The 13,201-nt window shown below is 37.3% G+C and overlaps 1 protein-coding gene across 1 annotated transcript in view; it reads left to right on the forward strand.

The window, feature by feature from the left end:
• The first annotated feature begins 690 nt into the window (after positions 1 to 690).
• papss1 (3'-phosphoadenosine 5'-phosphosulfate synthase 1) overlaps positions 691 to 13,201 on the forward strand; it is a 39,080-nt gene continuing 26,569 nt past the window's right edge. The window contains exons 1-5 of the mRNA XM_069191419.1: positions 691 to 918; positions 5,178 to 5,292; positions 6,603 to 6,838; positions 9,498 to 9,636; positions 12,461 to 12,579. Of these exons, the coding sequence (XP_069047520.1) occupies positions 859 to 918; positions 5,178 to 5,292; positions 6,603 to 6,838; positions 9,498 to 9,636; positions 12,461 to 12,579 (669 nt within the window). The 5' untranslated portion in view covers positions 691 to 858. The remainder of the gene's footprint in view (positions 919 to 5,177; positions 5,293 to 6,602; positions 6,839 to 9,497; positions 9,637 to 12,460; positions 12,580 to 13,201) is intronic.

Below are 13,201 nucleotides of genomic sequence, written 5' to 3' on the forward strand. Positions count from 1 at the left end.
GGCCTTCTTAACTGAAACCTGCACTGTCATGTCTAGTGTTACTTGGCATTCTTGCTTCTTGTGTAGATGCATGAATAGTTTAATAAAACGTTAATTTTATTAACATATTAATTTCCTGGATAAATAGCTGACAATGTATTACATCGCGTTTGTGAAATGAATGGTATCAAAGTGATATAATAATGTTATTAATGTTTGGAGTATTTGCATTGGTTTCCTTACTGATTTGATCTTATTCTTAGTTTTCTGAAGTTACAGCTAGTGAAATAGCGACACCAAGCGTTGCTTTGACATGTTACAAATACTGCTTATTATATACAATTAAAATCCCTACGTCTGTAAAAATTTATTGCAGTTTCTCCACTCGTCAATCTGGTCTTTATTTTTACGTGTCATTGAACTATAGACCCTGTATTCGTGAATAAAGAGACTAGAAAAGAAATGCATGGATGAACTACAGGTAAAACCAATCAGAACTCCACTGAAGTTGTGTCATAAATGTCTTTGTGAGGAAATGACAAATTGCTCGATGTAAAAAATGACAAATGTTTATAGGACAGTAAACTAAGCCTACAAATACATAATTAAAGTGCGGTACTGAAGTGCTGATCATTGACGTGTATCCGAAGCTGTATATTTTTTTTGTCACGTCTTGGAGGTGGTTGTCATGGAGATACTTTACCAAATGTAGTGCATACGTCACGTCCGGTGCTGAAGTTGGTTCCGGTGGGTCTTTTTGGTTCCTCTTTTAGGTTCTCCGGTACCTGGGTAGTAAAGGAAAAAAATACTTAGAAAAAGGGGGTTCTTTCTTTAGGTACGCAGCAATTAAAATTAAAGGACCGTCTGTCTGAGAGTACTATGGATACTTCGGGGAGTTCGCACAAAAAAGCAAAACTGAGCAACGAGGCGGAGAAGTGGGTGAGTTTTGTGACTGCCGCCGCCTGAGATTCAGACTGGGCAGGAGATGGTCTCACGTTTTTCGTCTTTTTTGGCCAGTGCCGAGCGGTGTATTAAAAGAGGGGGTTGGTGTGTCTGCAGCTGCAAATGAAAAGGGAATGCCTTTTTTCCCCGGTGTTTTTTGGAGGTGTTTCAGTACCGGTCCAGTCCACTATAGCCCGATGAGCAAGGCTTGTAGACGAGGTGGAAACACTGAGAAGGTTAACTTCTGACGTGTAATATAGATGAATGCAGGCTAAAGGGAACGAGTCGCCTCAATGTAAAACTTGAAGAGGAAATTGATTTTGTTAGGAATAAAAATGTATCCCGTTTTTTCAAACGACCCCTTCGAGGCAAATCATACCATACCGTTCCTGAGGGACTGTTTTACGTTTCATCCCTTATTTTGATTAAAGCGCAACAGCGTGACGTATCAGTTCTGATTGAAATTAAGCTAATAGTGATCAAACAAGCGTCAACACGCATTTTTTTAATCCTTACAGAAACTGATTTTTTCCTGGTGTTTTGAGGTGGAACTTAAGCATCTAGAACTTGTAATTGAACAGATCGCTGGATCGCAAAATGTTAATATACCAGTAATGATGACGGTATTAAACCAAGTTAACTGCAAGTATGGGTGATTCAAAGAGGGAAGAGTAGAATTTAGAATATTCTATTATTCTGCTTCTTCTTACACTATAAGAATGGATATCATAATTACACCCTGGTAACTAAGAAGGCGTCGAAATTGTCGGTATTGGGTCTTGATGGACATTGCAGTTGTGTTAATGATTACAAATTACAGTCAGCGCACGTATCTTTTATAACAAAACTTAAATCTGAAAGGTATAAACGGAGTGCTTTTTTAAAATGACATTGTGATCAGTATATGCCAGTGATAAATCGTTATAAATCCGAAAGGGATGTTTTGAATTTTAAAATCCCTTTCACCGCATGCTACTCCATGACATGAAATCAGTTATCGTACTTATCAGCGTATCTCCCTTTCTAATGCTGATACTGCAAGTGGAAATTTCCTTTTACGTGGAGAAGTGACCTCAAAGCTTGATAATTACACAAGCAAATACACCAATCTGGACGGCTCTTATTTTCTCTTGTTTCACCTCTAGGACTGGTAAAGTTAAGGAAGCTTATCATCTGTATTTAAAAGCGCCGATCATCTTGTCAGTTAATTTCTGCTGAAATTTCAGTCTAGTTATCGTAGTTTATCAGCAATGCCCTTCACCGATCTATGCATGGGTGTATTTTGCATATAAGTCATCAGACTAATCTAGGCCTTCGAGATATATTTCCCATTATAGGAACCAGTAAATCTCACTGTATTTATACTGTATTTTGTTTATTATAGTTAATGTTTCACACTCTGTGTTGACTTTAAAACTATATTTTCACATATCTGTGTGCAAATGGGCTTGTAACATCATATTTGAAATATACAGCAGCTACTGTGGAAGCCCAAAATTGATCAAATTGCTCTGTAACACAAGTTTTCTTCTTATTAAGTAATTAAGTACCTTATGGGTTTTGTAGATAACTATTTGGAAGGACAATTGCATCATATTTGACACCTGAATCATTTAGAATCATTTAAATTTGCAGGGAACTTTTTTATAATAGTAAGATATTACATTTAAAAGATTATTTTGGGGTAAAGAAATTAGACATTCTAAATCAACCATAACGGGAAAATGGTTCTTACAGAAGAAATATGAGGATCTTTGACTGTTTTGCTATTATGTTTTGGGGGAATAACTTTAAAGAAATCCTGGTAACTTAAAAAATCCTTTATGTATTATTAGACTACATTGTTCATACTGTTCTTATAAACAGGACATTTACATTTTTGTATGTAAGCCCCACTTCAACAAACTTTAAAAAGCTGTGACATTTTATTTAAGTGTAGGAAAAATGTATTTTCACATCTTCTCAATTAAGCTTACACTTTCCAATTTTTTTAATTAAAAAAATCAGAACCGCTTTTCACCCAACAAATTTGGAACATCCAGATGTGTGTTTTACCTGTCTTGGCTCTCATCTGTGATTCTTGGTCACAGTCAGTGATGGGACCCAGGCTCAAACCTGTGATCAAAGAGAGAAATCTGTGTTCGAGTAAAGGACCATACCACTTTGCCACTTAGTAGGCCCCCTGTAACTATTTTAATAAAATGCGCCCAACCCTGGTCCTCAGAGCCATAGTGTCCTCTGTTTTTAGTTTTGGTTGTGCTCGGAATTATTTAATTGGTTCAATCAGTTGAATATTTAGGAGCTATTTACAAAGGTCTAGATCTGTGCTGAATGATTTACTTAATGCCTGCAAGATGACAGCCTTTGAGGATCAATAATCTATATGAATCAGCTAAATTAGAAAATAATTAAGATGGCAAAATATAAACAGAGGCTGGAAATTACAGCAGAACATTACATTGTTGTCAAAACTTAGCTGTTGACCATTATATGTGATGTCTAGTGAGACGAGGAACACAGTACAGGGATAGAATAAAAGGTGATGAAAAAGTATTATGATGGAAAGACAAGAAGAAAAATTGAAAAACACTGAAAGCAAACCAGAAGACTGTTTTTAGACTTTCCAAGAACTAGAGAGAGCAGCTAAAAGTAATAGTTAACTGGATTAAAAGGCGATTTGTGTAGTTTGTGTTAGCTAACATGTCTTTGAAAAAGTGGTGAAATAGAAGAAAAAAGAAGAGCTTCCCAATTGTTTTTTAAAACAGTTGGTGATTAAGCAAAGATGGTAGTGATTGACGTCTCCTTTCTTTAAAGGAATGAAAAAGGGTATATTGAAGGCAAATATTGAAATCTATTTTTATATGTAGGCTCTTTTTTTTCTTATTTGTTTCAAGTTTATAAAGTTAGTTACTCAAAGTCCTTTCATTACACAAGAAGAGTTTCCATTCCAGAAGAGAAAAAAAACTTTACCTATGCCTCACAAAAAATGTAGCTACTTTTCAAGGAAAATGCTAATAATAAAGTGTGGAAATTCAGAAAGGAGAAGTGTTTTCTTTAATGTCATTTGTTGGGTGATAATCATTGCAACAAACCAAAACGTTTGCTTTCATTTGAGTATATTTACATGGTTTTGAACCTAAATTTGGCCTTCTAAATATAGCATATAGGATATATAGAAGTCCCTCACTGTAACAAATATTAAATGGTTAGTTGCTAAACCATCTTGAAGATGATCATATATTAAGCATGACCTCCAGCACATGGTCAAATATATATGTGAGAGGAATACGGCTTCATTTTCCCCTATGGTTTTGTCCTTCCATTATTCACTGCAAAATAGCACATTGCCATAGTCACATGTACATAGAAATGCAGGGTGTTTGCAAGGCACTCAAAGCTGAGATAAAATCTGAATGATTTTCTTAAAACATAATGTTACTTCCTGTTAGAATAGCATACTAAACATTTGTAGCATTATCTAAATGGTAAATCTTCCATCCAATTTTTTTTAAACAACCAATTAAAACTAGGTCACCAGAACTGTATGGAAACTGCAATCTGAACAATTAAGATTGTACTTTATATTTGCAGTATGTACGTGATTTAAAAGATAAGCCAGTAGACAACAACCAAAAGTCTTAGGTATAACTTAATGATCCTACATTCTTGCAAATCTTGCATTCGCATAGTAGTAGTATCTCTTCATACTCTGCCCATTCAGTACAACATGTAAAACATGTTTTACTTACAAACAGAAAATGTTATCATCTAAGAATCTGTATCAGAAAGATGTTTTCATATTATATGACTTGAACTGTGGTCTTGCCTGCCTCTTTTTCCATCTTCTTGTCTTACTTCACATCCATAAAAAGTGTTAATTTTTATTGGAAGTTAAATTATTCTGATTATATATATATAAATATCCCGATGAAAACAGAACGCATGATCTATTTTCCCTGAAAATCTAAACAGATTTAGAAATAGCCAAAATCACACTATTGCCCTCTTTAATGTATGTGACACATAATTTTTTTTAGACTAGATAGGAATTGATGAAATTGTAGTGGGCATACGTAGCTAAAGTTACAATTCATATTTCATTTTGTTAATGGTGCGTAGGATGCTTTCATTTTATTTGAGGTGTTATGCTGTTTTTTTAATCATGCTTTTTTGTTTCCAGTCTTACGAATACACAATAAGTGTGCGTCTAGTGTGCGTTCTGTGAATAAGTGATTTAATTTGTTTAATTGTTACAGGGGATGCAGAGAGCTACTAATGTGACGTATCAAGCTCACCATGTCAGCAGAAACAAGCGTGGTCAAGTGGTTGGCACCAGAGGAGGGTTCCGTGGCTGTACAGTATGGCTGACAGGTAGCGTCCTGACTTCCACCCATGTCTCGGAACTGTAATATGATTAATAATTAGTAGTCGCATTTTAGTCATTTGTAGATTCAAAATTTAGAATAAATCCATTGTTCCTTTTGTAATGCTTGGGAAAGTTACTTACATTAAATCAGAATTGAAGGCTGTATTAACAATTATCAGTCCTGAGCCATTACTTTTTAAATACGGTATTGAATGTTATAAATCCAAACTTTTTGGGAACCTTGAGATTTAACATATCTATTTGGTCAAATGGCAAGTAGTATCTTATCTTGGCAATTGGTGATTGACCTGATGCCTCTGTTTTTTCAATTGTTTTTACCATATTTTGTGGTTCACTTCCTCCAGCAATTTAGGTCAAAATAAATTGTTGGGCTTTTGAAAACAGAGCCCTGAGTAAATCTCTAGGTTGTTCTCAAAAGTGAATTTTCAGTTTGGTTATTTTCTGTGCCACGGAGCACACAAAATGTGTTTGCAGTGTGACTTGAAACCCTCTTAAAGGAGTTGATGTTCTTGAGTTTCACTTGCATCAATACATTCCATTTGAACTTTTCCTAAATTCGCGATGGGTTCATACCTGCCCAGATGCCATGGTGGTGTGGTATTCAGCACTGCTGCCTCCTGCCTTCTAGGTCCTGGGTCCTTTGAGTATGGACTTTATCTGTTTGGGTTGAATTTGCTCGAGAGTTTGTTGGCTGCCCTATTTCCTCTCATCTCTCGAAGTTACGCTATTCAAATTTTTCTCTTACTCTGTGGCCATGCAGTGAACCTGTGGCCCGTCCTTGCGGGGAGCAGTCATATGGTTGCAGTCTTACCATCTGCTGTGTCCTTCTGGGATAGCCCCAAGCTTGCCCATTGATAGATCACACCATTCCACAGTGTAATGTTTACATGGAACTTCTCTCTCGGTGATGAGAAATCCCCGATCTCTGTTTAAACGTGGTTTCCGAAGGGAGAGTAAAAGCTGCCTGTTTTGACTGAGCCAAAATTTTGGTTAGATTTTGGTACCAACAGCACAATGTTAATTAACCCCTTCTGTGTTGAAGAAATTGCCTGTAGAATTAGAACACACAAATATCGACTTGTAATGATAGGTTTTTATTATTATTAATACTTTTCCAATTTATGAGTAAGAACATTAACATTTTTTCCCCATCTGTGAAAGTATGAAAAAATAATTTTAAGCCAAGGCAGGGTGAAAGTGGCCACAGATGTCCGTTGATTTAACGAATCGCAGTGTGTGTTTTTAATGTTTCTTAAGCACATTTTTTTCAGCTTGATGTCTTTCTTTGTTGCAGGTCTCTCGGGGGCAGGGAAGACCACGGTGAGCATGGCCATGGAGGAGTATTTGGTGTGTCACGGCATTCCCTGTTACACTCTGGACGGGGACAACATTCGCCAGGGCCTGAACAAGAACCTGGGCTTCAGCCCTGAGGACCGAGAAGAGAATATCCGCCGGATCGCGGAGGTAGCAAGGTTGTTTGCAGACGCTGGTCTCGTGTGCATCGCCAGCTTCATCTCTCCATACAGCAGGGTGAGATTTCAAAAACCTTTAATTAAAGAGTGTGTGCAGGCATAGTCATTTATCTGCAGAAAGTGCTTTGCACCCCGGCATCGGACAAAACAACAAATCTGCTTTGCACAGTTGAAGGACTGAGTTTGTTATGATGACAACTATTCTTTTCCACCTCTGTCAATCCCCCAACCCCCCAGCAGAAAACAATATTTGTTGTGAGCTGTCGATGGATTATTCCATATCATTTTGTGAGTAGGTCGTTAAGACACTTTAATCTGCACTTCAAGTTTTTGGGTCAGAAATCAGGTCATGTGGGTTTCATATCTTCTACAGCATTCTAAATTCTTGTTTTAGTTGTCCTAACTTTAGCTCTTCTCCTTGTTAACTCTTTTTTGCCATTCTTACTGTAAAGCTCTTTGTGAAGCTACTTTTAAAAGGCATTATTAAAAAAAAATACTATTATGAAACAAAGGTGTGGCAACAAATGCATATTAACCACGAGGATCACAACATTGCTAGAACGTCACCTTGATGTTTTTTAAAATACATTTTTAGTGGCCTGTTGTTCAGTCTTGTGGATGGAACCCCTCCAGGTTCTCCCCTCTTGGAGACGGCTGCATGGTCTTCCATGTAGCTCTTCTCTAAGGGTTTCTTCCTTTCATAGCTTTCCTTACCTCCAGATCTTCACTAATCTCTGTTCTCCCCTCAAATCAGACTCTAATGTATAATGGAAATCATTGGTGTACCCCATTGACTCTGTGTTACTCAGTCACACGGTATCTTCATTTCAGAAATATAATCGCTCCTCCCCAAGCATATGCTCTTCCCAAGAGGCATTCAGTCTTTCCAGCTCAGCTGTAGTAGCAGGGTCTGCTCGGTCAGGGACGCAGCTCTTTCTTCAATAATTACCACTTGCACTCCTGCCATAGTAGAAGTCAGCTAGTTAATCTCTCTTTCTGCCTGCTGGTGAGACCACACTCCTGCTTGTTGGTGTGATAGCCTGGGAGTATTCAGCTGTGCTATCTAGACACATTTCTTCTTAGCCAGATACACTACTACCTTGCCACATGAGCTGTCCTACTCCTCCAGGTATTAATACTTCCCATCAGCACTATCCAGGCTCAGACTACCTGACACAGCCCCCCAGTATAACCAGTATAAGCAATTGATGCCCCCCAGTATAACCTGATATATTTTCTTGAAGTAGCCTTTGTCCCACAAGCCTGTAGTACAGCTCAACCTGTTGCTTCTTGGACCTCCTTCCTGAGCTCTCTCTTTCATTTAATGCTGGAGTCTAGATGCAAGCTGTGAGCTGCTTCTTCCTGATCTTATCCACTTTTCCATTAATCCAGTGGCTAGTTGCAATCAGAACAGACCTAATTTTTCCTCTCTAGCATGTGGAATCTCGATCCCATTTACATCAGGTGTTTCTTTTGTCTGGAATTGTCCTCCTTAAGAGGTGCTATTCTTCCAAAGCTACCTCACAAAAGCATTTTAAAAGCCATTTTTTGCTAAGCTTTTGCTAATCTTAAGCAGTTATTAATGGTTGGTATTGATTTTAAAAGGAGCAACACAAGAAACAGATTTATATTTTTGCTTTAAATATTTAATGCAGCTCAAGATGACTAAAAATTTTAATTATCTAGCGGCAGGATTCACAGAGAAATTTGTATTAAACATTTGTAGTTTAGAAATGGTTAATTGACCACAACTTCTCCTGAATTCAGATCCAGGCTGTTCCTCATTAAGTTTTAAGTAAAAATTCTATTACATCTAATGCAATTTAAACTAAATGAGAAAACCTTACATGAAGTGTATAATGCCATAGTTTAATTGATTAGATGTTTAAATAATTGTTTTTGCCTAGCACCCTTAAAGTTGGGAAATGCTCATGTAAATCCTATAAAAATAATATATTAATGAATGTTTAGAAATTGCATTACAAACAAAATCTTATTTCATGCTGAATACTTAAAGTAAATAGTGATTTAATTATTTAAAAAATGTTTCAATTTTGTATCTTCTTGATCTCATGTTGAAAATTCAAATTTGTGCTTTATCAGTTGTTGCTGTTACCTACCTAAGGGAGTATTTTACCTATGGTGCAGCTGTGTCATGTTCCTTTCTTCTGTTGTTTCCATCCTGATATGGTCAAATTCCGTGTAGACTTTAAAATCCTCATGCTCACCTATAAGGCTCTGCATGGCTTTGCACCTCAGTACCTGTCTGAACTATTATCGCCCTACTTCCCACCTCGCAACCTTCGCTCTTCTAATTCTGCTCTCCTTACTGTCCCCCAAGCCCATCTACATTGTATGGATGACAGGGCCTTCTCCTGTTATGCACCCAAGCTCTGGAACTCTCTCCCCAAGGATATCGGAGAGTCACCTTCTCTAAACTCCTTCAAATCCAGACTCAAAACCCTCTTCTTCAGAAAAGCCTTTACTGAACTGGTTCCATTCTTCACCCTCCTGCTTTTCTTAGTACCACCATCCACGGTCTCCTCTATATATTGTAATTGTGTTTTATCTTGTGTATTCTTCTTATTTATTGTTGTTGTCATCCTGTAAAGCGCTTTGAGAAGCCACCTTTAAAGACACTATATAAAATAAAGTTTATTATTATTATTATTATTATTATTATTATTATTATTATTATATGTTATTTTGTTTTTTAGGACCGTATCAATGCCAGAAAGATCCACGAAGCTGCAGGCCTGCCTTTTTTTGAAGTATTTGTGGATGCTCCTCTAGATGTGTGTGAGCAGAGAGATGTGAAGGGACTCTATAAAAGAGCCAGAGCTGGAGAAATCAGAGGTGACTATTTATCTGGGGCAAAAGTAGTCAGGAGCCAGTTGTTCTACAAGATCAGATAAGATTTTTATTATCTTATTGGTGTTGCTTCATAAAAAGTTGTTTTGTATGCAGAAGAGGGATCAGATACCCCTGATCCAATTTTTTCCATGCAATAATTGAGCAGCTTGAGTGGTTCAAAGAAACCATCATCTCTCTCTGTATGGATTATAGGAAGAGAGTGCTGTAGCACAGTCTTTTAAGTGCTAGAAACAGGAAATATTTGCTTTAAAAAGGTGGGAACTTTAGTTTAATTTTCATTGAAATAGTAATTTTACTCTGTTACGTAGGCTACAGCATGTACAAGCACCTCTGCTTAATACAAAGCATAATGATGCTTTTATTTTGCTGTGTTTGGAGCAGATAATGGCAATGTAAAGTTCTCTCAGTTCTAAAAGTAGGATCAGGCTGTCCTGCCTGAAAGCAGAATTGGAATTTAAGATGGGTGTGAGATGAAACAACAGTCTATAATTATCTATAATGATCTAATCTATAATTGGATCTCTTGTATATAACTGAGTATCAGTTTACATTTTGTCATAAACCTGTAAATGTTTATTTTTTATTGCTACTTGTTAAACCATAAATCTGTAACTTGAAAGTGAGATACATATATCACTTCAGTTAGTCTTTTGAGTAAGTGACAATAGAAAACTGATATTTCTGCCTAGTGCATTTTGTGATTCATAGTAACCCACCCCTAGCATTGATGTGGAATATAAGACTGCTTGAAACTTTTACTATCAGGAGTTTAAGCAATATTATCTGAACTCAAGTATGCAAGGTTAGCAAAGAAAAAGATTACAGAATGTAGCTCATATGACTATAATCATATAGCAAAGAATTGTCAGATCATTTAAATTATGTATTTGTTACCACATAAGACAGGTTGTTTGCTTTGCATGTTCATGACCATATATTGAGTGTTTGGTAACAGGTTTACAGGCAAATTGTGTGTTCAGTAGGCCTATATCATGCAGATGACAAAACAGAGAAAACATGAGCAGTATCTTCCCAAACCTTTTTCTTTACACCTGTGCTATGTGAAATCCATAATATCTCAAATCAAGTATCTAAAACTTCTGTGTATTAGAAGTTCTACAATACTTCCCTGAAACCCCTGCTTTGAAAACTGAAATAAAGTGCTTAAGGGTGAACCGCAATACAGATTTGTCCAACCGGTTATTACATTTTGGTAACAAAATAAATTCATGGACAGTATCGAAAAGATTCACACATTTTGAATTGAGCACAAAATCGTGAATTTTGTGAAAGTACTGTAAGTCGCCATGTTGTCTCAACGCCATGTCTCCCCACGGGCGAGAGCGAGAATTCCCACTAATTGCGACGTAATGTGGCCCTTCCTGCTCGTTAGTCACTGTATTGACTAATGTAATGTGCTGTATGAGCAAATTAAGTACAGGTTGTGCAGCAGATATTTCACCACAGAAAGATTGTAATGTGATCTGCATGCAGAGTTCCACTTATTGGCAAAACCATCCTGAAGTCAAGAGCAATATTTCTGTTGGATTAAAAGAGAAGTTTTCACAAGTCTGCTTGTACAATATAATAGGACCACTTCACGTCACCAGAGGTTTTGTTTCCTCATTCTGAATCACAGAATATGGCACTCCGCATACGTGACCTTTTGTGGTATAAATTGGAGGTTTTACTTTTCTGTAGTTTGCACTCATCATTGCTGATTCTTTCTAACCCCGATGTATAAAAATAACATTGCAGTTCCCCTTTATAATCTGCTGATTACTATTGTGTTCTCTGACCTGTGAGCTCCTGGTGATACTCTGAATTTGTGATAACTGACAGTTAATTGCAGTCAATTAGTGTATGGTCCGGGATTCACAGATTCTTTGCTTTCTGGGAGTACTACTTAGTTCTGTACAACTCAGACTGCCTTTTTAAAAAGCTGCCATTAAATAATTTGGTGCATTTATCCCATGAAGCTTTGCGGCATATTGGGACTATGTGGCAAACGTTGCAATTAAACATCTGCTCTTAACAAAGCAAAGAAAATAAAAGCACACATAGCTGACCAAGTTTTGGCATTCTCAACTTAAGCATATTCTTGAGTGCTGTACTTAGAAAATAAACATCTGTGTATCGGTATTTTTTACGAGTGTTAACGATTACAACAACAGTACAGGAATGTGCTGCGGTCACGTTATCATCTTTGCAGGAAGAGGTTCCCACTAGGTGTGAAGACTGAGGCATTAAACATCTGGGACGCACTCCGAGTGTTTACTCGTAATAAAATGCCAGATGTTTTACTACGTGGGTTCAAGTGCATTTGAGTGTGCTCTATTCAATTCCTTCAGCTTACTCAGACTCACCTGTTCATGATTGTCTTTGAAGGCCACAGTTTTGCAGTGGCTTAGAAGATCTGAAACAATGACAAATTCAACTATTTAGAATCGTTTCCCGACTTAGAAGACAATCTTAAATCCAGTCTTTTAACAATTTTAACTTTTTGAAGTTGCCTTCTATCCCATGGCCAATGTGCATTTCATGTTGTTTTCATCTTTACCTTGTATTATGTGATAGTGAGGGAGGTGGAGTGGTCCAATGTAAACGTGTGGTGTAACTGAAATGACTAAGAAGCAAGAAGTGATTTTCTTTGAACCTGGCTTTGACATTCCATTCTTGGTTTCCAATCAGTAATTATGGAAAAAACATTTTTTTTTCAAAAGGTAGGCCTTGACTCTGCCAATATCAACAATCCATTAATGTAGGAAGTGGTGTTTTATATTCTGTTCCCTTCTCCTTTTTTCAGGCTTCACTGGAATTGACTCTGAGTATGAGAAACCAGAAGCCCCAGAGCTGGTCTTGAAGACAGACTCCTGCAGTGTTAATGAGTGCATACAGCAAGTAATCGACCTCCTGCAAGAAAGGGTAATTTGACTCCATAGTTCATAGTTAACATAATGCTTTTTATAATGGATATATAAAGTAGTTAAATATAATGCTTTTTAAGGGTACTGTGTAGCACTATAAAGATATATACCTGTCCTTGAAATATATCCTCACAAAACGCAAAGTGTTATATATATATAGTATGTATTCCTGAATTCTATTTAGTCTCTACAGAGCTTAACTAGTGGTTGAGCCGGGTATGGCGTGCGAGTAGATCTCTGATGAGACAGGGAACTTGCATCTTCCACTGAAGGGAACACTGGCCATGGATGGGAGCGCCCAGTTGAGTGTGCCAGGGATTCAAGGGAATAAAAAAGGCTTGTTTTGCAAGGAAGAGAAATGGAGAATGAAGAGGAGTGTGACAGGCTCTTTTAGTGGAGTAGATGACTGTAGAGTTGTTCCACAGGAGAGGACGAACTGAAAGTGTTTTGATGACTGATACCTCTTTGATGTTTTTGGACTGAGTCAGCTTCTCCGAAAGGGGATCCTGGTACATCCGACAACCCCGGAAGGGTTCTGCAAGTCAATAGGGACAGACCACCTAAACACACATGCATAATCTCGTGACATGTTGGCTCAGGGCTACAGTCTGTGGCTCAGG

The sequence above is a fragment of the Lepisosteus oculatus genome, chromosome 1 (assembly GCF_040954835.1).
Source record: "Lepisosteus oculatus isolate fLepOcu1 chromosome 1, fLepOcu1.hap2, whole genome shotgun sequence".
Lineage (NCBI taxonomy): Eukaryota > Metazoa > Chordata > Actinopteri > Semionotiformes > Lepisosteidae > Lepisosteus > Lepisosteus oculatus.